Raw genomic sequence first — 26253 nt, 5'->3', positions numbered from 1 at the left:
TTTCTGATTCTAACCAAAGCACCAGAACATTTTCTTCAGACTGGCTTAATAAGACTGACAGGACATAAAAAGTGGATTCCACTTTAAATAGTTATAATTTCTTAGAATATATTTGTTTATTGTCGTATTTTATAGAATAAATTGAGAAAATGTTTTGACTAAACATACTCAAAACGTTAAAATACAACACTTTAGCAAGGACAGTTATGGTGTTGTAAAGGACGTGTTAAATACTATTATTGATTAATATTTTTGTGGTTTTGTTTAAAGGAAAACAATAGTAATACAAACAAATATTTAAAAATGAAATTAAAAGTTCCATTTCTGGTCAGGCTTCTCCGAGGACGCGCTGTTTGAGGTCCTTGATCGTTTCCGGGTCCACGTATTGTGAATGTGGCTAAAATCCTCCCGAATGATGTCTTTAATCAGGTTTTTAGGTCATTCCATGGTTTAGGGGTTAAACTGCAGCGGATTCTCTGTGAGCAAAGACAGATTTACCTGCATCCTTAGGTCTTCGCGGTACGTCCACAGCTTTTCTTTTTTTCTGGAGCCACTAGCTAGTGAGCTAGCTAGCATGTTAGCTTCAGCTGTGACAGAGCTTCTCCCAGACAGACTCGATAGGGTCGCTTTAAGGTCGGGTGTCTTCTGCTACAGTTAACTTTCCCCCCACATTTCGGAGTGAAAGCTGGTGTCGTTTAAGGCAGAACTGCAGCTGTTAGTATCGTAGCTGCAGTGAAACACTGTGGTTGTAGTTCGGAGCTGCTGTGATCCTGTTTGTCTAAATGTTTGAACGGATCGGACAATTCTGACTAATATAAATTTTATTATGCATTTAAAGGATCAAAGAATGCGAGAAAATGGTTTTCAAGCTGCATTTTCTATGTGATCATGTTTTCATCAGACAAAAAAAACATTTTTGTTGTATGAACAAATGAAATATGTTGTCACAGTTTTCCCATAGACGGGAGCTGTTTATCAGGTGAAGGAAAGCTTCACGACAGTTTCATCTTCAAACTTTGCTGCTGTCTTGTGTACTTTGGGAGGCTTCGTGTTTGTATTCGCTTCAGGGCCTCTGTTTGTTTGTGTGCCCTCGTGGTGCGTTTGTGTTCTCCCTGAAGCGTGGTAAAAGTCACGCTCAGGCTGATCTGCGTTTTGGTTGGTTTGTCCTAAAGAGTCTTTGGGTGAATCCTCATCTTCTTTGGACCTGATCCCTCAGTTAAAATGTTGCTCTTTTATGTTGTTATTGTGTGAAACATTTTAAAAAGATAACGATTGTCAACGTGGTTATAGCAGCTAATTTAAATATTAGTGTGACATGTTTGTACATTTAAATCTTAAAAGACACCAGCTTTTCATCACCGCTTTTCTTTCATCTTCGGCAGGTTCTTTTTTTCTTCTTTCAGACCTTATGGGGAGTGGGGAAAGCTCACGGGATGAACTGGGATTAGGGGATTGGGATCAATTTTAATCGGTAATTACATTTTGGGGTTTGTCCCATCTGAACTCTCTGATTCTTCCCTCAGGGAGCAAGATGTCCTGGCTCACAGACCTGGCAGGAAAGGCAGAACACTTCCTGAATCAAGTGGACCAGGGAGCTGCGACTGCTCTGAGCAAGAACCAGGCCAGAACCTCTTCTTTTTCATCGTCCTACGAACAGGAATCCAATGTCAGGAATGAGTTTGTTTCCACGGCCGCGGTGGAAGCTGACGCACCGTCACCCTGTCATGATGCGCCGAGCTTCATCGCTGCTGCAGCGGGAAACATCAAGAGATCTAGTGCAACCCTGCTGGCTGGGACCGCCAACATTCCCAGTAACGCAGCCAGTGCTGGCAGCGGCGCCGCCAACTCCATCAAGAGCTCGTCCAGCTTTGTGAGACCCAAAAAGAGCGAGCAGGACGTGAACGACGACATGCTCTTCAACTTCCTGAACAGCTCGGATCCTCCGGAAATCAGCCGACGGGATTCGAGGAAGGATCTGGCAAAAGTGGCGGCTCCGATCCCAGAGCTGCAGAACCCAACCCCGACTCCGCCTCCCGCCTGTGTCCAGGCCACGCTGTCGGCCCCGCCCACGCCCCCCTCCACCCGCGGCGTCTCCAGGACCTCCAGCATGAGCTCTCTGTCCGCTCACAGCAACCGAACGTCAGAGGAACCAACCCAAGGTCAGTGAGGAAGAAAACGAAGCTCAGCATGTACAGAAAAACATGAAGCTTGCTGAAAGCTGAACTGCTTTGAAAAGCTAAAATATTTAGATTTATGTTTCCTTTAAATGCTTATTCTAATTTCAGTTTTGTTGAGTGATTTAAAAAAGCAGCTTTCATGAATTTCTGCACACTGAAGCTTTGCACATTCCGGGGAGCGATGCGTTTCTGGAGGCAGCTTGAAGGACTCAGAACTGCTCCTTGATGCGTTCAAAGTCCAGTTTCATAAACTGTAACTTTCTGCCTGTTTGTGTCTTAAATCTTTCTATTATTTTGAATTCCCCAAACAGCCACATTTACCTGCACAATGTGTTAAAATTCTCATTTTTTCACTCTCCCTGAAGACACACCTGACAGTTCAGACTCCAGCTTGGCTGTTCTTCAGGATTCCAGTAAACAGGGGACCCCCCCTCCTCCCCCCACGGAGGAGCCCGCCAGCCAGGTCCTGTCCAGCCTGCGCCTGGAGAACCAGCTGCTGCGCAGCGAGGTGGCGTCCCTCAACCAGGAGATGGCGTCGGTCATTCAGAGAGCCAAAGACCTGCAAGAGGGTGAAGGAAAAGAGCCGTCAGCGACGGGCGGTCAGCCCTCGCCGCTCTCTCAGCTGATCCCTTCTGTCCTCCATGCTGTCCTCAGAGCTGAACCAGGCCCGTCTGCGGGCGGACCGGTGGAACTCGGAGCAGGCCCAGAAGGACCGCGCGTTTCGAGATCTTCGCTCGCAGGTCGATGACCTCAGTGAAGCTTTGTCCGCCAAAGACGGTCAGCTGGCGGTCTTGAAGGTCAGACTGGATGAAGCTGATCAGCTTCTGAAATCCCGCAACGCTGCGTTGGAGGAGGCTCAGAGAGAGACGTCCAGGTACCCTGCTGCCGTTAACCCCAGAGAAAGACTTTCAGCGTGTGTCTCAGATCTTCTGTCCCGTCTAGAATCATGCAGGACCACACAGAGGGCAGCAGCATGAACTCGCAGGCGCTGGAAACCATGCAGGAGAGGCTGAGGGAGGCCGAGAAGGCGGTCAGGAGGGAACAGGAAAGCTACCGACAGATGCAGGTGAACATTCCTTCTCCGCCTCCTCCCAACCATCCGGCGTTTTACGGCGCTGAACACGCCGGTCCGTCCTCCTGCAGACCGAGTACGCCGGCCGCATGGGGAAGCTGGAGGCCGAGAGGCAGACTCTGGCGGAGGCGCTGACGGCGGCGGAGCGGCGTGCAGCAGAGGACAGACTCCGGGTAGACGAGCTCCAGCAGGCGGTGAGGAGCGCCAAAGCTGCAGCCGAGTCCGCTAAGCAGGAGTTCCAGGACTACAAGAGCAAAGCTACACGCATCCTTCAGGTGAAGACCGCCTGACCTTCAGGTTTAAACCCGTTTACATGATTGAGGAGGAAGAAGGATGATGCAGTGAAGCTGGACTTCTCTTGAAAACAATTGATGCAGATTTTTTGTGGCAGAGTTACTACAAGTGGGGCAGCGGCGCCCCCTGCTGCTCATGAATTAAATGACTACTGGAGGAAACCTGGAAGAAAGAAATTCTCCCTTAAAATATTAGAGTCATACATCTGATGTCTTTCTGCTTTTAACAGAATATGAATGTCTACTTTTTAGTGGAAAAAGACAACTTTGATGATGATGATTATTTTATTTCTGTTCCTTCTGTGTTTTGAATGTTCCTCAAGTCCAAAGAAAAGCTGATAAACAGCCTGAAGGAGGGTTCTGGTCTGGACGTGACGGACAGCAGCAGGACTACGGTTCTGGAGATGGAGGCGCTGCGTCATGAAAAAGAGCTGCAGAGAGAAGAGATCCAGAAACTGCAGGGGCAAGTGAGCACGCTCCGCGCCGAAATCCAGGTGAGCGGCTTTGATGATCTGTAAAAAAAGAATATTTCCCGGAAGCTTCAGGTGTGATCGTCATCCCAGGATCTGGAGGCTCAGGCCCTGGCGGAGGCGGAGTCGTGGCGGGAGCAGCAGATGCACCTGCAGGAGCAGGAAGCTGCGCAGAGTCGAGCTAAGCGGGAGTTGGAGGCGGAGATGGAGCGCTGCAGACAGGTCGGAGAGGATGGAAGCTGCAGTCTGAAGGGTTTTGTGCAGATTGGCTGAACGTGTTTTGTGTTTTAGGAGCTTCAGTATCTGGAGGAGGAGCACCATCGAACCAAAACCTCCCTGCAGAGTCGGATCAAAGACAGAGAAGACGAAATCCAGAAGCTCAGGAATCAGGTTTGCTGATTTCGCTCTTTTTAACGGGATGAATGGGGAACCGCTGACGCTCTTCTCCGTCTCCACACTCCAGCTGACCAACAAGACTCTGAGCAGCAGCAGCCAGACGGAGCTGGAGAACCGGCTCCACCAGCTGACGGAGACGCTGATCCAGAAGCAGACCATGCTGGAGGCGCTCGGCACGGAGAAGAGCTCCCTGGTTTTCCAGCTGGAGCGTCTGGAGCAGCAGCTGAAGAGCTCCCAGGGGGGGCCGAGCGGGGGGCCGGCCATCAACATGAGCGGCCTGGAGGGGCCAGGTACGCAAGACGTGACGCTGCTGCACGTCAAACTCACCTGTGCGAGCAGAGCGCTGATGTTTCTGTGACGGCAGGAGCCCGACAGAGGAACTCCCCGGTGCTGTTCAGCGACCACGACGCTCCAGGAGTTTATGGAAAAGTTCGTAAGGCAGCCAGCACCATCGACCGCTTCAGGTAAGCCGCTTCCACGCCATCGTTGTGTCCTGCTGAGGTGAAACCATGACGACCAGAAGCTTCCCTTCTCACAGCATAAGACTGGGAATCTTCCTGAGGCGCTACCCCGCGGCCAGAATGTTTGTTATTCTCTACATGGTGAGCTTTTGTTGAAGAATTGAGACGTTTGAACAATTTGATTCGAAACTGATGAAACTTTTTCTCTCTCAGGCGGTTCTGCACCTGTGGGTCATGATTGTCCTTCTGACGTACACGCCTGAAATGCACGGCCGCCCCGACGGCAGATAGAAGACCTGAACGTCACGCTTTAAAATGGACAGAAGCTGCTGGAATACGGACTCTTTAGACTTAATAATTCCTTATTTTGCACAGAGATGCTAAGAAACGAAGAAGGTCACTCTGACTCATTTCTGGTTGTTGATAGAAGAACGGTTATCAGATAGCTGGGTTTTAAGTACAGAGCAGTTTATTGTGTTGGTTGTCTCCTGAAAGGATTGAAATAGAAAGTTCTTCAGATTATATTCTTTCAGTTCTTTGATGTCCTGAGAGATTGTATTTAAAACAGAGTCTTTTAATAAACGACACTATGCAGTTTCTGGAGAAATTGCCCTGAAATCGTGGAACCCGGTTCTTTTTTATTTATTGGTGGTTACTGAGATCTCTGATGGTTAAGCTGATCCTGTCCAGAGAAAATAAAGTCTATTAAAGACAATTGAATGTTATCAGAGATGTTTCTATTATGTGTTAAACTCCAAACCACATGTCAAAATTCACATTTGGCCCATAATTTGTTTAAAAACAGAGGGTGACAACATGATGGTGTGTTTGTTCCCACTTTTGCCTAAAACTATGTTTAATTGGAAAAAGAAAACTAATTTGTGCCCTAAATATCTTCAATTATCTTATTATTAAATATCTTATTATAAAATTATTAACTTTTTTTAAATGTAATTTAATAAAGAAATTCTGACACTTCTACACTTAAAAAGTACTTTCTCAGTTTGATTTTTTTTTATGATCAACAAAAATGTAATAAACTGCACAAATTAAATTACTATTGAAATGGCTGAATAGCAATCAAATACCTAACTTTATAAAAGAAAGATGCAAAAATAAAAACAAACATCATTGTAGTTTAAAAAAATAACTGAGTAACCAGGAAACATCTATACATAGTTGTAAGTGAGGTGTAAACATTAAACATTGTTCTTTTAAAAAATACAAAAAATACAATCTGGTTATTCAAAAATAACAAGGGTATATATGTATATTTCTAATAAGATTATTAGTAAAATAAAATATTGTAAAGCAGTTGACTAACTGATAAAACATAAAATAATTAGCAAAAACCCGTTTTAACAAATTTGAATATCTAAAAGTAAATCATTAAGTTTAAAACTGCAATACGGAGACAGAATTCTTGAAATTACATGTAAATATATATATTAATCTATAAATATAAATATTCATCTACAAAAGTTTTTGGTTGTCCCACTGTTTCTTTAAGACTTGAACGCACCCCAACTAATTTGGTCCTCCGGTATCCCATAATGCACCGCTGCTGATCTGGTGTCCACGTCAAAGCTGACAGCCGCTAATGGCCTCAGTTGATGTGGCACTCTGAGCTGTTTGGACCCCGGATAAACTCCCGAACTTACATCCCGGAGCGGCTCCGGCGGTTCTGGCTCTCCTCCCGGTCCGGTAATGAGGCAGCAGCGGGCGAACTGCGCTTTAAAACGCCGCGTAAGCCGCTTCGGACGCGCGGTTACAACAGCTGTTGTTAGCCGGGTTCGGGCTGGTTAAATGAACTCGGGTCAGCTGACACCTCCACTCACTTTCAGGACACAAAGAGAACCGAACCGAACAAAACATTCGACCAAACTTCATGACTAGACGGATCCTGATCCTGTTTGGGTCACAGTAACACAGCGAGGCCAGTCCCCCCTCCCTCCCGGACTTTTTGGTGCGTTTTGCGACCCCGGTCAGCCAGGATGTCATCGTGGCTCGGCGGACTCGGTTCAGGCCTCGGCCAATCCCTCGGCCAGGTCAGCGGGAGTCTGTCAACATTCACCGGCCAGATATCGAACTTCACCAAGGACATGCTCCTGGAAGGAGTGGAGGAAGTCGGAGGTAGGAACGACTTTTCTCTGTTCTTTGTCTGCAGACGGAAGAGTTTGTGTGAGCACAGAGTCGCTTCTGCTCTTGTTTGCTTTTTAAGGTCTGACAGTAATTCACAAAGACACCTTAAAAACAACATCCTGGAAGAAAAAATAGCATTCTAAGGAATATAGGAGTAACAGTACTAAAACATTTTTTCTTTTATTCATATTTCAGGGTTTGAAATAAAAAAATAAACAGTTAAGAATTCATCAAAAACATTCTCACAACTTTATTTGTTTACATAAAACTCCTATTTCTTTATTGCTTGTTTTAAACTTTTAACGTTTTTTTTTAAACTGAGGTTTTGTGGATGTTATTTAATGAATTTGTTGTATTTTGACTATAGATATAATCATGTTTTTGTCTTTAAATATATTTATTATTCATTTCAACACTGCAGAAAAAATAGATCCCCCCCCAAAAAAAACCTGAATTTTTAGTTTTATGAGGCAAACACCCATTTTATCTTTAAAGAAACCAGAAGTAAGGAACTGAAATATTCCATCTTAGTTCAGTTCTTAACATGCATTTGTTGACAGAGGAGAGGAAAGATTGGAAAAAAATGCGATTCATGAAAAACCTTCTCGGTTCAGGTTTTATCTTTAAAAAATCCCTGCTGCTACAGCTTTACACAAACACCTTTTCTGGTCCTTTCCTGTCAAAAATATGCTGATTTGATTCCATTTGCCAGCATTTTTTCCTGATTCCGCTCCTCCACTCACAGCTGATCACCTGGACTGGGTGTGTCCAGCCAATGAGACCACGCCAAAGCCGTGTTAGAACACGAGCAGGAGTGTGAGCTTCCGTCATCACCCTAATCTAATCAGCCAACGAGGAGCTGGAATATTAAAACGGTTAAAAATGCCCCCACAGCATCTTCCAGTCCAGTTTATCCTCAGGCTTTCATGATTCAGAAATATGACAGGAATGTGGAGCTGCAGTTCTGCAGACGTTTGTGGTTCCTCCAAGTTTCACCGTTTGACTCGCTGGAGAAATTCAGTTTACATGAAACTTTCCCAGAGAATTGTGGGATGTTTTTTTGTCCTGAACCTGTAATTTAGTTTCTCTAAATTGACCTCAGTGACTTCCAGCCCCTTCATCATTGTCAAAGAGAAACTGGTTCAGTGTAATAAAGGTTTATATTTGTCCCTATAGTTTGACATTTTCAATCTCCTAATCCAATGTATGCTGGTTTTTCTCAAAGTTTAGGTTTCATAAACTCTGAAGTCTTTTTAACTTGTGGAGGATTTGTTTGTTTTCCATCAGTTTCTTCTTTTTCTCCAATATCCCTTCTGCAAAATCCAACTAATATTTCTATCATTTCTATCATTTTTTGTATATATTTCATATAAGACACAGACCGATCTGCGTAGACATTTTGAAATATTTAGTCAAGTGAAAAATCATCTCTGAAACCATTTTCTCTTATAAAAAGTACAAAGTAATCCAAATAAACTAAAAAAAAATGCTTTTCTGAGGATTTGGTTCTAGATAAACCAAATCTGTTTGATAATATCCAGAGTTCCTTCAACTTGTGTCATAAAACAAACATCAGGAGGAGACCTTTGACCTCAGACCTCCAACTCACAATCCAAAAGCAGGATCGTTGAGACTGTCTCCTCATGACGGCGTGACCTCTGAATGACAGCTTCAAGGTCAAATCCTGTTGGGAGTTTTTCCCGTCAGGTTTGTTCTGCTGGGACAGATCTGTGGGACTGACGGGGAAAACAAAAAGTGCTGAATCCACCCTTAAATGAGAGTAACAGATTATTCCTGTTTGTTCTGAACTTGCTGCAGATGCTGCCACGGAGCTGCAGATGTCCAACTCCAGGCTGGTTGAGATGGAGACGGCGTTTGCTGCTCAGAGAGCTGAGGTTTGTCACGTTTCTCCACAGAAACACAGCAAAGTCAGCAGATTTAAATGGATTTTATTCACTGGAACTGAAGCAAAAAAAACACGTCAGCATCTAAAGTGCCCGGTGGATTTGGAAATGGATAAAGACCGACAAAGCATCTATACTTATCATGTGGAGGCACGAACCATTGTTGCCACGAAATCCATGTACCGTATTTTCCGGAGTATAAGTCGCACCAGCCCAAAAATGCATTATAAAGTAGAAAAAAACACAGATAAGTCGCATTTTGACGGGAAATTTATTTGACAAAATCTGAGACCAAGAACTAATAACTTGCACAACCTCATATGACACAATCATAGCAGACTGTTTATCTCATAATTTCACAGTAATTCTTTTTCATACTTATTTATTTATTCCTTTCATGAAGCATCATTGTCCAACTAATACTCTGTTTTCATCCTGTATTTGTAGAAACAGTTGTCATTTCCATGCATTTCTGAATCTATGAGATCATTGGAAAATAGAATATTATGTTGTTAGCCTTCAAGATCTTACTGTAAAAAAAAGGTTTGCTGATTCTCTGAGTCACTTAACATACTCTAAACACTTAACATACCTCATACATCAAATTGACCCAGAAACATCATCTCTGTTCCTCACAAATGAACATAACAGGAGGGTTAACAATCTATTTATTTCTATTTATTTCTAATATAAGTCGCTGCGGAATAGAAGTCGCACCCCTTGCCAAACTATAAAAAATAGGGCGACTTATAGTCCGGAAAATACGGTATTTCTGACAATGGGGACCTCGAAGGACATTATCCTGCTGTTACCATGGCGACATACAAAATACATAAGTACTTTAATGTAGTTATTTGTTTAGTTTTGCACATGAAGCAAAGTATTTAATATGCTGTGTTAATAAATAACCTTTAGGTCCAGCTGTTCCATGGTGGGTTTCCTGCTGTGGTTCTAGTTTTGCACATTTCCATTTCCAGGTTTTTGGGCTGCAAAACGAGACCAAATCATCATTCCTCTGCCACCGTGCTGGGCAGTGGGTGTGAGGGTTTAGGTTAGAAACGTCCCATCTTTGTGTCTGTCAGAAAAATCTAAATTTCCCCTCAGAACTTTTTAAAGACCCTGATTGTTCACGCGATCATCTTCTGATCGATTTTCAAATCGTTCCCGGTGGTCTTTTATTGACGATGATGCCGTTTTTAGCCAAATTCCAAAAACCTGCGACGTTTTCTTGGACATAGTTTCTGCAGAGCGGCAGGAGTTCATTAGAAATGTGTGGACGGGACTAGAGCCCCCCCCCTGTTCCTCCTTCCCCTCCCCGTCAGTGTGAATCCATTTGAATAAAAAAATATTCTCAGAAATGCAGTTTTGATCTTAATTGTCTTTATTTATGCCCCCCATTATCAGGAAAAACCCACAGTTTTCACCGAGTGGGTCTTTAAATTCAACGCCGTCGTGTGTTTGAGGCCGTTTACTGACTCTCTGCGTTCCTCTTGCTTCTGCAGCTGGATAAACTGAGAAGGCTTCATGCTGAGCTGGAGGAGCAGCTGGAAGCTGCTGAGATCCAGAACAAACAACAGTCTGCAGCGTACAGAGCGCAGCTGCAGCAGAAGGATGTAAGTCATGAACTCAGAAGCTACAGGTTTCGGTCCTGGAGGTTAGATTTAAAGCTTGAGGCTCCACTGGAGGTTAAACTGAAAATGGATCCGTTTCAGCAGCACAGACTTAATCTGACGTTGTCCCGCAGGTGGAGATCAGCCACCTGAAAGCTCGGCAGAGCGGCCTGCAGGAGGAGCTGCGCTCGGCCCAGTCCGCCTCCGCCGGCCCGGCGGTGCTGCCCGTCTCCACCGCGTCCTCCGTCGCCGCCACCTCCTCTTCCTCCTCGGCCTCCGCCTTCCTGACCCGCCCTGCGGGGTCTCATCATGGTTTCCACGGCGACGAGGTGGACATCAGCGATGTTCTGTGGTCGCAGCAGGAGATCAACAGGCTGTCGTCAGAAATCCAGCGTCTGGAGGCCGAAGCGTCTCATTGGAGGAGAATCTCTCAGGTGGATAAACCTGCAGAAGTTTATCCTCATTTTTAGTCATTTCTTTGTTTTGCTCACTTATATGAATCAGATCCTCAAATGATGCAGACAGAAAGTCCAAACTGTTAAGATTCAGTTAGAACAATTTAACAATACTTTGATCTCATGCTTTTTCAGTCATCAACAGCGACAGGAAGTGGCAACAGCGACCAGGGCGAGATTCTGAAACTGCAAAGACTGATTCAGGTATCGGTTTGCCTCCTAAAGTTTGACTTCTGACCGAGAAGACAGCAAAATGAGACTCTACCTTTGATTTCATGGGAGCAGGAGCTTCGAGACGAGATGAGCCGCGAGATGGACGAGCACCAGCACGAGCTGGCGGCTCTGCAGGACGCCCAGAGGCAGAAGATGGCCGAGGTGACCCGGCGGCATCGGGAGGAGCTCGCCGAGTACGAGGAGAGGATTGAAGAGCTGGAGGAACAGCTTCACGGAGGTTAGCTCAACTGGGATTTGACAAAAACGGAGAGATTTCCTGAGGCACCACTAAAATGTTTCTGCAGGTGGGAGTCAGGCTGGTTCCCCGTCCGACGCCTCCGAGCTGCTGGAGCTCCAGAAGAACATCCAGGCCCTCCAGGAAGCGGCGGAGCGGCGCGAGAAGCTGCTGTCGGAAGTGTCAGCCAGTCTGGAGGAAGCCCAGAGGAAGCAGGCATCGCTGCAGCTGGAGAAGGACCAGGTCCAGGAGGAGAATGCCGGGCTGCTGCAGAACTACTCGCGTTTCCAGACTTCTGTGGCGGAACTGCAGACACGAGTCCAGGAGCAGGAGGGACGGACTCTGCAGAAAGCCCAGCTCGAGCACGAGATCCAAACACTAAGAAACAACCTGGAAGGTACTGAGATTCCTAAGATCTGGCCTGTTGAAAGTTTGATTGAATGCCTAAAAGAAGACGAGGTTTGAACTTTAACTAAAACATCTGACTTTCAGCTGCAGAGAAGGAAGTGGAGAGACTGAGGAGCCTGACTGAGGCAAGTATTAACCAATCAGCCGTCGTTGGTACGATTGTAAGCCGGTCAAAGTTAAGCTTTCTGATGTGACCTTTTAGCGAGAACCAAAGGAAGAAGTGGAGCACGCAGACATCCTAGAACTGAACACCATCATCGAAGCGTTGAGGCGGGAAAAGGAGGCGCTGACCCTGGAGAAGGTTGGTTTACACGCAGACCAGTGCAGCACTCGGCTGGTCCGTTTGCAGACGGGAGATGTTTTTCTGCGTCTCCACAGACCGATCTGCAACTCCGACTGAAGGAGGCGGAAGAACAAGCGGCCTCTGGCCGTGAGGGCGACGTGGAGTCGCTGCAGGACCTGAAGGTGGCGCTGGAGAGGCGGGAGAAGGCCCTCAGAGCTGTGGAGGAGGAGCGGGACACCCTCCTGTCTGAGCTGGAGGAGCTGGACCGGCAGAACCAGGAGGCCACCAAGGTGTGAAAGAGGAGGGTTTGTGATGGAAGCCAGGCGTCCCGTGGGCCGACGAGGAGGCGTCGCTTCCTCATTGGGGTTTTTAGGGGCCTGGTTTCAAATTTGTCATTTCAGTTTTTTTCCCATCCTCTTTGCATGATATTTAAAAAAAAATGTGAAGAGAACAGCCTAAACGCATCACAGTGACTTTTATAGCAAAGGCGTTTTTAAATGACCGTAAACCCCACAGTGTTTGTTCTTTTCCAGCATATGATCTCTGTGAAGGAGCAGCTCTCTGCACAGCTGAAGGAGGCGGAGGAGCAGCTGTTGAGGGCGACTGAAGATCTCAGCAGAACCACGGAGCAGAAGAGGTCGCTGGAAGAGGAGCTGGAGTCGCAGAAGGAGAAGGTCAGCCAAAGCGCCTTCAGCCTGAACGAGCTGCACATGGGCAGACAGCAACTGGAGCGGACGGCGAAGGACCTAAAGGACAAGCTGGGGAGCGCTCAGGAGCAAAGCAGAGAGCTGAGGAAAGCTCTGCAGCAGAAGGAGGAGCAGCTGGCTGCTGCCAGAGCAAAGCTGGAGGAAGGAGGAGCCAGAGGAGGTGAGGTCGAGAGAGCCAGAGGGGAGCTGGATGTGAAGGAAACAGAGTTGACGGAGCTCAGGAGAGAACTGGATGAGCTGAGGAGCTCTCGTGAGAAGGTGCTGTCTGAGATGTATGAGATGAAGATGGAGGGACAGAAGTTGAAGGAGGAGAAGGAAAAGTTCCTTCTGGATGTCGAGGAGCTGACACAGCAGCTGAAGGAAAACCAGGCAGCTCTGAGCAGAGCAACCAGGGAGAAGGACACTCGAATTGAAGCGTTGAAGCTGGAGAAGAATCAGCTGGAGGCCGAATTGACGCAGGCGGAGAAGATGCTTTCAGAGCAGGCGAAGCAGTTCCAGCAGACCATCGAGGAGCTGACGCGCGCTCGATCCATGGACGCCTCCACCTTACAGGCCGAGCACGAGTCCGCCATCAAACTCAACCAGGAGAAGGACCAGGAGATCTCCAAGCTCAGGAGAGATTTGGAGCAGCTGGCCTCCGACCAAAGAGACACCAACGAGATGCTGTCCATCACGGTGGACGGGCAGAAGCAGCTGACCGATCTGCTGCAGGAGAAAGACGTCTTTGTGGAGACCTTGAAGCAGAACGCCGCCGACTTACAGACGGAGATGGAGAGCAGGATCTCAGAAGTGACCAAGGAAATGGGGATCCTCAAACAGACGCTGGAGGAGAAGGACAGACAGCTGGGAGGCATGAAGGAGGAGAACAACCACCTGAAGGAGGAGATGGATCGCTTCAGGGATCAGCAGAGTAGACCGCCACCTCTGGCCGAGCCCAAGACTCTGGACATCATCACTGAGCTGGAGACGGAGGTCACCCAGCTGAGGTCCTCCGAGACGTCCCTGGAGGGGGAGGTTCAGATGCTGAGGAGGACCCTCGAAGAGCAGCAGGCCGCCCTGCTTCAGTCCCAGCAGTCTCTGCAGGCCCAGCGGAGCGAGCTGGAGCAGGCGCACGCTCGCCACCAGCAGACGGCGCTCAACTACGACAGACTCATCCACGCCAGAGACGAAGAGGTCGCTCGCCTGCAGCAAAGCGTCGAGCAGCTCAGCAGGAGCCGCACCAACGCTCCGCATGTGCAGGGGGAGGTCATCCTGCAGGAGGACAAGACGCAGTCCATCAGCCAGGAGAACGGCAGCGAGAAACACGACCTGTCCAAGGTGGAAATAGAGAAGCTGGTCAGAGGCATCAAGGAGAAGGAGACGGAGATCCTCCAGCTTAATGAGAAGAACCTGACGTTGACCCAGCAGCTGGACCAGATGCTGGTTTCTCACAGCGAGGTGGGAAAACTCTCGCAGCTGATCCGGCAGAAGGATCTGGAAATCCAGGCGCTTCATGCGCGACTCTCCATGGGCGGAGGACACTCCCAGGACCTCCTGTACCTGCAGCAGCAGGTGCAGAGGTCCGCCGACGAGAAGGAGCAGATGCTGGCCGTGCTGAACGAGAAGACCAGAGAGAACAGCCAGCTCCGCTCGGACAACCACCGCCTCGTGGACATCATGGCGGGAAAGGAAGCCGCCCTGGTGAAGCTTCAGCAGGAGAACCAGCGGCTCTCCGAAATGAACGACCCCACAGGAAGCCACGACATGTTCAAGGAGACCATCCAGAACCTCTCCCGCATCATCAGGGAGAAGGACATAGAGATCGACGCGCTGACTCAGAAGTGCCAAACTCTGGTGGCCGTTCTGCAGTCCTCCGGAGGGGATTCCGGTGCCGGTTCCGGGGGCGTCAGCAGCAACCAGTTTGAGGAGCTTCTGCAGGAACGGGACTCTCTGAAGCAGCAGGTGAAGAAGATAGAGGAGTGGAAGCAGCAGGTCATCACGACGGTCAAGAACCTGCAGCACGAGTCCGCTCACCTGCAGGAGGAGCTGATCCGGCTGCAGAGCCAGGTTTCTGCCGACAGCGACTGCAGCTCCCGGCTGTCCGTGGACTACGCCCAGCTCATCCAGAGTTATGAGCAGAAGGAGAAGATCCTGGGGAACCTGGGCATGGAGCTCGCACAGGTTCAGCAGACCATCACCCAGCTCAGCTCCACCAAGGACGTCCTGCTGGGCAAACTGGACAGTGTAGCTCAGAGTCCTCCAGCTGTTCCAGAAGGCTCTTCAGGCCTCCACACCTCCTCACCTGAACACAAGGAGAAGCTGCGGGAAGAGCTGGAGAAACTGCGGGCCCAGCTGGCAGAGAAGGAAAATGTGATCAAGACTCTTCAGGAGAACAACCACCGGCTCTCCAACTCCGCCTCCGAGAGCGCGCAGAGAAGTCAGGCCGAGGAGGTCCAGCAGGTCCGAGAGAGGCTGGAGTCCCTGCAGAGGTCCGTGAGGGAGAAGGACCTGCTCATCAAAAGCAAAGGAGACCAGCTCCTCCAGGTGAGCGAGGCGCTGCGTAACCGCGACAACGACAACGAGGTGCTGAAGCAGGCCGTCACCAACCTGAAGGAGAGGGCCCTCATCCTGGAGATGGACACCAAGAAGCTGAAGGAGGAGAACGAGCTGGTGGCCGCTCGCTCCCGAGAGAAGGAGTCCGAGTTCAGGGCGCTCCAGGAGACCAACATGCAGGTGTCTCTGCTGCTCAGGGAGAAGGAGTTTGAGCTGAGCGCCACCAGCGAGAAGGCGGCCACGGTGGAGAAGATGCTCAAGGACAACCAGCAGGTGAGTGGCGCTCGGGAGACGTTGCTTTACCTGACAGTTCTGGGATGTGACTGAGATCCGGATGCGCCGCAGGGGAACTCGGGCGAGCTGAACCAGCTGCTGAACGAGCTGAAGTCCATGCAGGAGAAGGCCTTCGCGTTCCAGCAGGAGAGGGATCAGATGATGATGGCGCTGAAGCAGAAACAGATGGAGGCCGCAGCCGTGCAGGCCGAGGTGAGCAGAGCTTCAGCTCAGAGACTTTTTGAAGACTTCTTTTGTCATTAAAGAGCTGCGTTTGTTCAATGGGAAAGGTGATTTAATGAACTAAAATTTGCTTAAGCTGTATTTAAATGGATCCATTTAAATGCAAGATCTTTACTGATTTGTGTCGTCATTGTTGCCAGATTCTTGGAAATTACTAGAATTTCAGAAAAGTATTATTATTTAACAAAGATGTTTTCTACCAACCAGAATTTATAAAAAATACCTAAAGTTTAAAATTTCTCTTAGGATTTTTACTTTTTTGACTGATTTAAAACCTGATGTCTTTTTTTTTGTATAAAATAATGGGCATTTTAAGGGAAAATACTCTCACTAAACAGATTTTTGTTACATTTGAACTTACATCTAGCTCCAGCAAAGCCAAAAATCAGAAACTGTTGCTGACTGCAACGGCCTTTTGAAAAATGAAGATCCACCTGATCCTCCTGCTGGCTCTTTTAAAGACGCTCCCCACTTAAAACGGGGGGTTTTAACACGTTAGAGTGGCATTTTATTTCAGGATGGAAGACATTCAGTGCTCAGCACAGTAAGTACACCCCCTTTTGCTGTTTTAATCAGGAGCTCAATACATTAAAGAAAAATGTCCAAACTTTCCACAAGGTTGAGTTTTACTGAACACTTCTTCAACTCCATTACATGAAATGAAGGTTAATGATCTAACTTGGATCCCATCATCTTCAATTTTCCTTAAATCGATGTTCTTCAACCCTTCTCATCAGAAGACGCTCCTGCCCAGATGTTAGCTTTCCTGGACGGCCTGTACGATGGTCGGGCTTCCATCTTTCTTAAATGTTTGGATCCTTTTGCAACAGTATTTTGACTAAAAAATAGTAATCTTTAGATTTTGTGACATTTTCTTCCCATGGGGAGCCATTGCCGACAGCACGAATTGGGAGGGGCTTTTCTTTTTTAAGAAATGCCCTTTTCTGGCCACCTCTTAAATGAATCTTTAGACTCACCTGTGGTTGAATACCTGTTCATTAGAAGTTTGGAGTCGTAAGTCTGGCTTTTCTCCTAAGACTGACTCATTTTTGCAACATCGGCTTGAATTAATTTGTTGGGAAAATCACTTTTTTGTGTGTAGAAATGACTACATCTTGTCTGGAATCGATGGTCCACCTTTGGGTGTATTTTGTAGTCTAGTATTTCACAGAAAATGTTGATTCTGAAAGGACTGTGAATGTTGTCTGACATCTGTAGTGGGGTGTACTCATTTATGCTGAGCACTGTACGTAAAGAATATCAAGCTTAAAATTGGGTTTCTCTGAGCAAACATTCCCACTTACACCTTAGAGGTGAATTTCTTATGATCTCCTGCCGCACTGCAGAAAATATGTCCTAGAAAATGACACAGGGTTTTAAAATTTTGTCTAAAAACGGCCTAATCATCATAATTAAGACCATCTGGACGGCTTTGAAAGTAGATTTAAAGATGATCGGAGTTGGAGTTTAAAGTTCCAGACGACCAAGTTTGTCTTCTGATCACCTATTTAACATTATAAATGAATTAAAAAGGCAAATATCTGCTATAAAGCAAAATTATACTTTGTTTTTTACATGTTCAGTCATACACTAGCTCTAAATTTATCCACTTTTACGTGTCTTAAAGCAATTTTTGATTTTATTTATCTGCTAGACTGAATGCAATTTTTGTCCTTTTTTTTAAATTCCTATTTACATTAATGACATAAGTTGAACCACTCAAGTGAATAACATAAATTTAGTCTCAAAAATCGAAACCTTTTTTAATTTTTGTTACTTTTTTCTTAAGTCTTTTTTGTTTTCAGATCATTTAGTGAAATCTTCTGAGTATTAAAACCTCCCAAAGGTCAGAATGTTGCATTGGTTGTGTCGTGCGTGGGTTTGACACGCCCCCCCAACGCAGTGATGGCGTCAAACTCTGTTACGCCGTCTGCGTCATCAGATCTGTCTGCTTCCAGCTGCAGCATGTGAGGGACAAAGAGCAGCGCCTGAACCTGGAGCTGGAGAGGCTGAGGAACCACCTGCTGGAGATCGAGGACTCCTACACGAGAGAGGCGCTCTCCGCCGAGGACAGAGAGGCGGAGCTGCGCAGGCGGGTGGCGCTGCTGGACGAGAAGCTGGCCACCTCTTCGACTGCAGTGGAGAGCGCCAGGTGTGCAGAAACTAAATGCAGAACCAGCTCGGCTTTCCCATCAGTCTTCAACCTCTAAAGATATTATTTCAAATGTTTTTTTTTCTTCCCATCAACCTTTTGTGCAGCCAACAGGCCAGCATGCAGGTGGAGTCCCTGCAGGAGCAGCTGAGCATGGTGGTGAAGCAGCGGGACGACACGCTGGCGCAGCTCCGAACCTCTCAGGAGCAGGTCAACCAGTATGCAGTGTCGCTCTCCAACCTGCAGATGGTGCTAGAGCAGTTTCAACAAGGTGGGTTTGCAGAAAAGAAGAGCTGTTCTGTCCACTTTGATCTTTTTTTTTCCTGCCTCTCAGACCCTAAATCTTTCTTCCTCCTATCAGAGGAGAAATCCATGTACACGGCTGAGCTGGAAAAGCACAAACGGGAGAAGGAGGAGTGGAGGAGAAAAGCTCTGCTTCTGGAAGACCAAGCATCTGCGCTGCAGGTATGTGGGCCGTTCATGAACATGGTTCACCAAGACGACCAGGCATGGAAAAAGAAAAAGCCAAGGCGTGTTCCTGTTTGCCTCTTTCAGGTGAACCTGGAAGAAGCCCACGCCGCTCTGGACTCGGCGTCTCGTCTGACGGATCAGCTGGACCTGAAGGAAGAACAGATTGAAGAGCTGAAAAAGCAAAGTGAGGCCAAAGTTCTGCACCTTTTTAATTCCTTCAAATAGTTATGGTAAATGGTAAATGGCGTATACTTATATAGCGCCTTTCTTCCTACAAGGACAAGGCGCTTTACAGTCACACACACATTCACACACTGGTGGCGGCTTTTTCCTGGTATTATGGGGTGGATAATACCAGGAAAAACTGCATGCATGAAAACCATAAGCATATCTCTTTGTATTTATTCATTGAGTATATTTATTTTATTATACACGTATTTTTAAATTAGGACGACACGCATTAATTATTGTTTTAGCATTGCTAGAACAGATGTACACAAGAAAAGCTAAAGCTTCTAAATTACAGGGCAGATGAAAACAAAAACAAAACAGATATTGGTACGGTGGCCCTGAATTTCAAATCACTCAACCCATAAACATCTGCGATCCCATCTCTGCATCGTCCATTAATTTTGGATAGCGGACACCTTGTCGGTTGTTATCCCTCACGTATCCGTGGTCTGGGTGAATACTGGACTCTGATTGGCTGCAGAGTGTCCACTAAGACGTAATAATAGTTTTTTTTATGACGGCGCCTCCCAAAAACAGCTTTTTTTAATTTTTATTTCTCGGTCTGTTTTCTACCAGGTTTATTTTTGTTTTTTAAATCATGGAGGGATATAATCTAAGTTTACCTTAACGTTGCATTTTTTTCTGAGATGCTTCAGGCGCCGTCTGCTCCTTTTCCTGCATCACGGCAGCTTTCGAACAGACGTCTCATTGGCTGATTTCCAGAAACCCCGCCTCCTGACTCGAATTCTTTAGACGTCTGGATGTGAATTGTGACTCTGTGTGTTTTGCTCTTATCAGGCATGAACATGACCTCACTGCACATTCTCAGACGGCTTATTTCTGTCACCGGCTCTCGGGCCGTTCAGACCATGTTTGTTCAGAACCGGACTGAGATTTTATCTCAGAACCTGCTTTGTATTCTTGATGGATCACCTGGGAGACCATGCTGCTGAGCCCCAGACCTACAAACGGGAGACTAATTTGGTCTGAGCAAACTTTGAACAAACCCAAAAATGAATTATTCCTCGTTTATTGGGCTGCAGCCAGAAAAAAATGACGTTGGTGCGAAATTCTCACCATGGACAGGAAAACTGTGGAGTGAAAATCCAGTTTCCACCTTTTGTTCAAAGGATTTTGTCACATGCATGGAAATAAGATAATGAATTAATTAAGAATAACAAAAGGTTGATTAAGATCAAAGCTTGTTCTTATCAACAGTTGCATAGAAACCTGATGTTTTATTTGTACCTGATGGTGGAAACCCAGTGTAAATGTGTTTCTTGTGTTTTTATTATTTTTGTGCGCTAAAGTAACTAAAAAAAGAAATCAATTAATGATTCTTGCAGTGTTGTATGGCCTACAAGGGGTAACTGTATATGGCGTCCATTGCCCCCCTTTTTATCCCCCCCCACGGCGGAGTGGCCGCTGCACTTCTGCCGTCGCCACCCTGGTCAGAGCTACACTTGACAAATGGGTGAAAAACCAGCTGTATTTGAAAATTGGGGCTTTTCTGTTGGTTTTATCTACATAGCAACCATTTTAGTTTTTGTTCGCCTGGGAGTGTCGAACACATCGATGTAAGAAGAATCGGCAAAAGTAAATGTTTGGATTTCCTTGGCAACGGAGGTTTTCTTTTAACCACGCCCACATTCCAAATATGGTCATTTGGTATTGTTTAGTTCAGCTTGAGGCAACAATTTGTGTATTTAATTGTCACAATATTCCGGTTTTAAAAAGTGCACACAGTAAGGAAAAAGCCACTTTCGCGAGCTCGCCACGCTAAAAAACGTTTTTAAACCAACATTTTTAACATTTAACATGGCTGTCTCTTCCAGAGGTCAAAGGTCAACTAAACTTTAGTTGTGACCTTAAATTTCTCAAAGATCACTCAAATAAAAGTTTTCTTTTCCTAAATTGTGGTAAAATGTGAAAATAGCCAAATTTGACATTTTGCCACAACATAGCCGTAGGCCCTGTGGCCATCCCATAATCTTAAAACTTCCTTTTGATACCCGGGGGTGTAATCAAATGCGTGTTTTGGCTTGGTTACATTATTTTGAAATATTATTTGAGCTCTATAAGAGATTTTGGCCCCATTCTTTTTATTTTTTTATTTTTTTATTGCCGGTGTCTTCCGCCGCCGGGATGTCATCATTTTTTGGGGGGAGGAAAACCATAAATCTAATGAATTAATTTGACTTTTTTTTTTTTTTTTTTTTTTTACAATATTTTGTATGGTTTTGTACCCTACACACCTGATGATCCGTTTCTTGTCCGTCAGTCCATGTGAGGCAGGAGATGCTGGAGGAGGCGCAGAATAAGCTGATGAACCTTCTCAACAGCACCGAAGGAAAGATCGACAAGTGAGTTGATGAAACCAGGAAGTGGTCTGGAGAACATTACTGATGTTACTCATATTAGTTGTTGTTCATTTAGTGACGTCAGCTGCTAAACCAGCATCTCATGTCTGCAGGGTCCTGATGCGGAACCTGTTCTTGGGTTACTTCCATACGCCTAAGGCCAAGCGCGCCGACGTGCTGAGGCTCATGGGAAGCGTCCTGGGCTTGAGTCGAGAAGACGTGGATAAGGTGAGAGGTTTCTGGTTCAAACTCCAACCCTTTGGTGAAGCAAACACCTCTTCAACATCCGACTGAAGGAAGATGTGAGACCAAGCGTCGACCGTTTTTATGTCATGTCGATAATCTGTTAAACGTCTTTAACATTTATTTTCTACATTAGACCCCTCCCCTCACTCAGTCTTTGCCAGGACCCGGGCGTCCTGACCCCCACGCCCGGGTCAGATGCTGTACCTGCCACTGACCTGATCTTTGATCAAATGTCTTAAATATGTTTTATCAAATCTCTCTCTTCCCCCCCCCCCCCCCCCCCCCAAAAAAAAAAAAAAAAAAAACAACAGTTTTTGTTTAGTCTGATGGAAATATTTATTTCATTTCTGGTGTCTTTGTGGTTTCTCTGAGACAAATGTAAAGTTTTACGTCGATGATCAAACTCTCTCATCCAAAGATATCACACTAAACACAGGCAGGCAAACTTATACTGTAGTTTACAAAATTATGTAGTACTTTTTTAAGGTATACAAAGTATTACTGTAGCTAACTTATACATAGTTTAGTTGTCCACTAAGTTATCCATAGTTCTTCTGTACTTTAGTAAGTATACATAGTACATCTTAGTAAACGTATAGGACAGCTGAGGAATATTCAGCTAGGCTGTAGTTTACTAGACTTTACAAAGTTGAGTTTTCATTTTCTATTTCATTTTACCAGTTTATGTTGTAGTTTAGCAAGATATGCTGAGGTTTACTACATTATGCAAAGGTTTACTGTAGTTTACGAAGGTATACAGTAATACTGTTTTTAACTAAGTTATACAAAGTTTTACTGTATATTACATTATACAAACTTAAAATTCACTAAGTTATATTTTCATGTACTCAGTTTATTTACTAAGTTTTATCAAATGCAGCTGTTAGTTTCTCATTTTTGCATTCTAATGTAGTTTACCAACATACTGTGGTTTACTCTGTTATATGCTCGTTTACTCGGCTATACAAAGTTGTACTGTAGTTATTTTAGTTTTGCCGTAGTTGATTTTGTTTTGCTGCCACTTTCCCAAACTCTGCTGCAGTTCACTTCTTTTACAGCCACATGTTACTACATGTCTACTTTCTTGTCTGGAGAGGAAAATTCTGCAGCACCAAAGCTTATTGAAGCAGAGATGAAGACAAAGTTTATCTGTCATCTGTGCAACACTTTAAAACCTGAAATGATTCCAAACACCATAGATGTTTTCTAAAAGCAACAGTAACATGTTGGTGAAGTAATGACGGACTGTAAGAAAGAACAAATGGAGCGAAGCGGAACCAAAACGTTTCATTAAACCGGTTTCATTTATTTAAACTACTAAGGAACCTTCATCACTTTTCTTTAAAATGTTTCCACATTTTTTTGTTCATAGATTTAGAAATGATCTGGTTTGTTTTTTTAAGTTTAGGAAGGAAGATCTGATGTGAACAGCCAGACTTTCCACACAGCTTTTCTTTTCTGACACACGGCTCCAAAAGCTGATCCTGCAGCTTTTAGGATTCTGTTGTTAAAGTGAGGAAGCAGCGTTTTAGGAAATGCTTGTTAAATTAGCAGCTCTGTAAAACGTTTTTTCCACCTTTTTTGGATCATAAATTCCCCTGAGTGGGGCCGACGGCGGCTTGGAACTCCAGCAGCGCCTGAGAATCCTTTCAGCGCTGAAGGGAAAACAAAAAAAACGGCCTGAAATCCAGATCTTCTGGCAGGAGCCCTGTGGGACTCCATCCAATGATTCCAGAGAATTACCCAACACTTTTTAAAGGAAAACAGATCCAGAGCGAGGGCCAAAGCAGATCGCAGCTCTTTAAGGAGCTGCTTTCATTATATTTGTGGTCTTTTTTTCCTTTTTTCATGATCGTCTCCCCGTCTGCTGGTAATGCTATTTAAAGTTTCCATTTTACAGCAGCCGAGCGACCCAGAAAAAACCAGCTGACTTCTCGGGAGGTTCAGAAATTTCCATTCTTATGGCCTTTTTGAAGCTGAATCTGTCTGATCGCCGCTGGATCTGAATAGTCTTTAAAATTCCAACAAGTTTCAATTCCAGAATGTTGAAGAAAGTTTCACATCAGGACAGTTTGGTTGGGAGGAATCCCTAGAAAGAGAAACGTAATATCAGCGCTTTTTCCTGACTGATTTTTGAAGAAAAGAAAAGAAAAAAAAATCATCTGTGAAAAATGGAGTTCCCCTTCAGCAGATTTATAAAACCTGCAGAGCGCCCCCACTGTCCCCAAAATGTCAAACCGCCTGTAGGTTTTCCTGAAAGGACAGTTGGGTGGAGCCAAACGGCTGATGGGGAACTCGGTTTTTAAAAAGCCTGAGCTCGTCGAGGTCATTTCCTCCTGAGGGACTTCATGCTTCTCCGTCCACAGATGTTGGAGGAGGACGTCCAGCGCGGCGTGACCGGATGGATGTCGAGCTGGCTTGGAGGCAGAGGAGCACAAAGTGTCCCAAACACTCCTCAGAGACCCGGCGGCGGGCAGGGCCTGAACTCGGTAAGACCGAACCCCGAGAGCCGGATCTGAGCGAGTCTGTCCGAGACTGAGGGAGAACTTTAGCAGATGAACACAAACGGGTTTGTCATCTGGTATCAACCTTCTGCCAATTGAATGTTCCTCTAACTTTGTGGTCACAATGACCTGGACGCATCAGCGCGCCTACAACGAGCTTTGCCATCATTTGGCCTTTTTTCAATAATCGAAAGCCAAATGTTGGTTCTTTGCTGTAGCAGACATTCAAATGAACCGGAGTCTTCACGGATTCTGTGAAAGTCTTTGGACACCCCCATCCATCCATCCATCCATCCTCCTCTGCTTATCCGGGACCGTGTTGGGGGGGGGGGGCACCAGTCTAGGCAAAGATGCGCAGACTTCCCTCTCCCCTGCCACTTCCTCCAGCTCCTCTGGGGGGGGGGGGCTTTCAAAGGCCAGCCAAGAGATAGAGTCTCTCCAGCATGTCCTGGGTCTTCCGGGGTGTCCAGTGGGACATGCCAGGAACCCCCCCCCAAGGAGGAGTTCAGAAGCACCCAGACCAGGTGCCCAAGCTTCCTCAGCCCCTCTGAGCAGTTACCTTAGGGTGATGGAGTGGTTCAGACCCCCCTTATGAGTACAGACCAACCAGGATGGCGGGACTGGGGCTCCACTCTGGAGCCACCCTGCCAGGCTGGCTCCAGAGTGGAGCCCCAGTCACGTCAATCTGGAGCCAGGCTGGGGTTAGGGGCTCCCAGGGAACCGCCTGGTGGCCCGGTCAGGTCCAGCCCAAAGAGACGTTGTGGAGTCACTCCCCAGTGGGCACACCACCCGCAAGAGGGCTCAAGAGGAGGCAGTGCAGTGGGGTTTTGGTGGCAGTCAAAGGCTGCTGCCTCGGCAGCCCAACACCTTGACTTGTGGGAAAAACCCTTTTAGCCCCATTGTTTACATTCTTTTGACTGCTGTAACTCTTCAACCGTTTAATTAATGCAATTCCAGCAGAGTCTGACGAGAAGAGAAGCAGCTCTGCACCTTTTAGCAGCCAAGTGTTTACGTAAATCAGCTGATTATGTCGCACAATACAACTTGTTTTCAATATAAAATAGATCCTTTTTTTTTGTGGCAGTGTCAAAATAAAAGCGTGTCGTTTCTGCCTGATCATTTCCTCCCAAATGAAGCATAAACAGGATCAAACGTGATAAAAGTCATCTCTGTCTCTGCAGTCTTTCTCAGAAATGTTCGTCAAGTTCCTGGAAATGGAGTCGACCCCTTCAGCCCCGGCGCCGAGGCTCCCGGTCCTCGACATCAGGCCTCTGAACCCCCCACCTCCAGGAAGAAGCAGCGGATCAGCCTCCGCCCCCACAGGTACCCCGTCAGAGCTGTTGTTTGGCTCCAGATCGCTGTAGAACGCTGACGCGCGTGTGCGTTTGCAGGAGCTGTGGCGGCCAGCAGGCGAGCCGGCGAGTCCAGCCCCTTCTTGGCGCCGCGCTCCGCCGCCGTGCCGCTGACCGGTTTGGGCGCCGGCGGTTCAGGGAGCCACCTGCTGATGAAGCCCATCTCGGACGCCCTCCCCACCTTCACGCCGGTAGTGGTGTCGGCGGAGGCGAGCGGCGGAGCTGTGCTCAAAGACCTGCTGAAGCAGTGACGGCACGCCGGGCGCCACCTGGTGCACTTCAGTTCTATGCAACAAACCTTTTGAAAGGAAACCGTTTCCAGCTCCGGCGATGAGACCAGTGGCTTCCCGGCTTTCGTCTCCTGAACACAAGTGACCTTGTAAACTGTCCGTGCCGGGGTCTAATCGTCACCTGGAGGAACCCTGTCCTTCGGCTCTCGTCCTGCGCCGAGCGAAGCGGCGTTTCTTGTCTCCTGATTTGCCTGAAGCTCTGCTGGATCACTACATCTGTTCAAACCATAAAGAGACGTTTTTTCCTGCAGAATCGAGTCTTTTCCAGACAACCACACTATGATATGCAATAATTATGGCTGCTCTCTGTGGTTGATCAGACTGCTTGGGTTAATGTAAGTACAGCATTACTATAGGTGTATAAATATGTAAATGGATCGTTTCTTTTCTATTTATGGACACACAGACGTTTTGGAAGTGCCTGACTCTTTTCTATGGTATCCGACTGTAAAGGATTCATCCAAATCTATATATTTGCAGATGTAAAGACGGCAGATGAAGGGTGAGTGGAGGCCGTGTCCTGCTCCACATTTTTGCACAGACTCTGGGAGGAATGTGGCTTTTTTTTCTCTCCCCCGTTTATTTCTGAAACGTGAGAACTTGTGTGGATGTGGAGAAAGTCTGAACAGGAGTGGGGTCAAATAAAGGAACCGTTCGAGTCTCTTCTGGAGTTGCTGTGGCTTCCTCTGAATGTGTGAGCGCGCTCTGGTGGGGGTGGGGGGCGGTGTCCTGATTGATTCCAGCTGTTATGAGAAGGGGGGGGGGGGGTCAGA

General features: G+C 46.6%; 2 protein-coding genes across 4 annotated transcripts; both read left to right on the top strand.

Moving 5' to 3' along the window:
* Window positions 1-325: 325 nt before the first annotated feature.
* golga5 (golgin A5) lies at window positions 326-5584 on the top strand. Of its 2 annotated transcripts, none has more exons than XM_011490071.4 (13): window positions 326-519; window positions 1524-2159; window positions 2543-2746; window positions 2832-3051; window positions 3120-3243; window positions 3321-3524; window positions 3866-4036; window positions 4106-4234; window positions 4304-4402; window positions 4476-4698; window positions 4773-4872; window positions 4947-5010; window positions 5083-5584. In XM_011490071.4, the coding sequence occupies exons 2-13, from the start codon at window positions 1532-1534 to the stop codon at window positions 5158-5160; spliced, it is 2244 nt and encodes a 747-aa protein (XP_011488373.1). In that variant the 5' UTR covers window positions 326-519; window positions 1524-1531; the 3' UTR covers window positions 5161-5584. The 2 variants fall into 2 exon arrangements, with proteins under 2 accessions (XP_011488373.1, XP_078797340.1); XM_078941214.1 differs by lacking the exon at window positions 326-519 and adding an exon at window positions 579-633.
* Window positions 5585-6402: 818 nt separating this feature from the next.
* trip11 (thyroid hormone receptor interactor 11) lies at window positions 6403-26143 on the top strand. 2 transcript variants are annotated; one of them, XR_002872620.2, is made up of 22 exons: window positions 6403-7002; window positions 8830-8906; window positions 10418-10528; window positions 10660-10959; window positions 11116-11184; window positions 11266-11431; window positions 11499-11825; window positions 11921-11961; window positions 12039-12137; window positions 12215-12409; window positions 12653-15631; window positions 15704-15844; window positions 17833-18026; window positions 18134-18297; window positions 18388-18491; window positions 18582-18681; window positions 21010-21091; window positions 21202-21316; window positions 23701-23823; window positions 25020-25161; window positions 25230-25815; window positions 25961-26143. XR_002872620.2 is itself a non-coding variant. In XM_023951615.2 (21 exons), the coding sequence occupies exons 1-21, from the start codon at window positions 6864-6866 to the stop codon at window positions 25439-25441; spliced, it is 5880 nt and encodes a 1959-aa protein (XP_023807383.1). In that variant the 5' UTR covers window positions 6403-6863; the 3' UTR covers window positions 25442-26143. The 2 variants fall into 2 exon arrangements, 1 of the variants encoding a protein (XP_023807383.1); XM_023951615.2 differs by having other exon boundaries at window positions 25230-26143.
* The last annotated feature ends 110 nt before the right edge of the window (window positions 26144-26253 follow it).

The sequence above is a fragment of the Oryzias latipes genome, chromosome 22 (assembly GCF_053564925.1).
Source record: "Oryzias latipes strain Hd-rR chromosome 22, Olatipes_Hd-rR_3.1".
Classification (NCBI taxonomy): Eukaryota; Metazoa; Chordata; class Actinopteri; order Beloniformes; family Adrianichthyidae; genus Oryzias; species Oryzias latipes.
The sequence above is the reverse complement of the archived record's forward strand: the minus strand, read 5'-3'. Positions and strand labels throughout refer to the sequence as shown.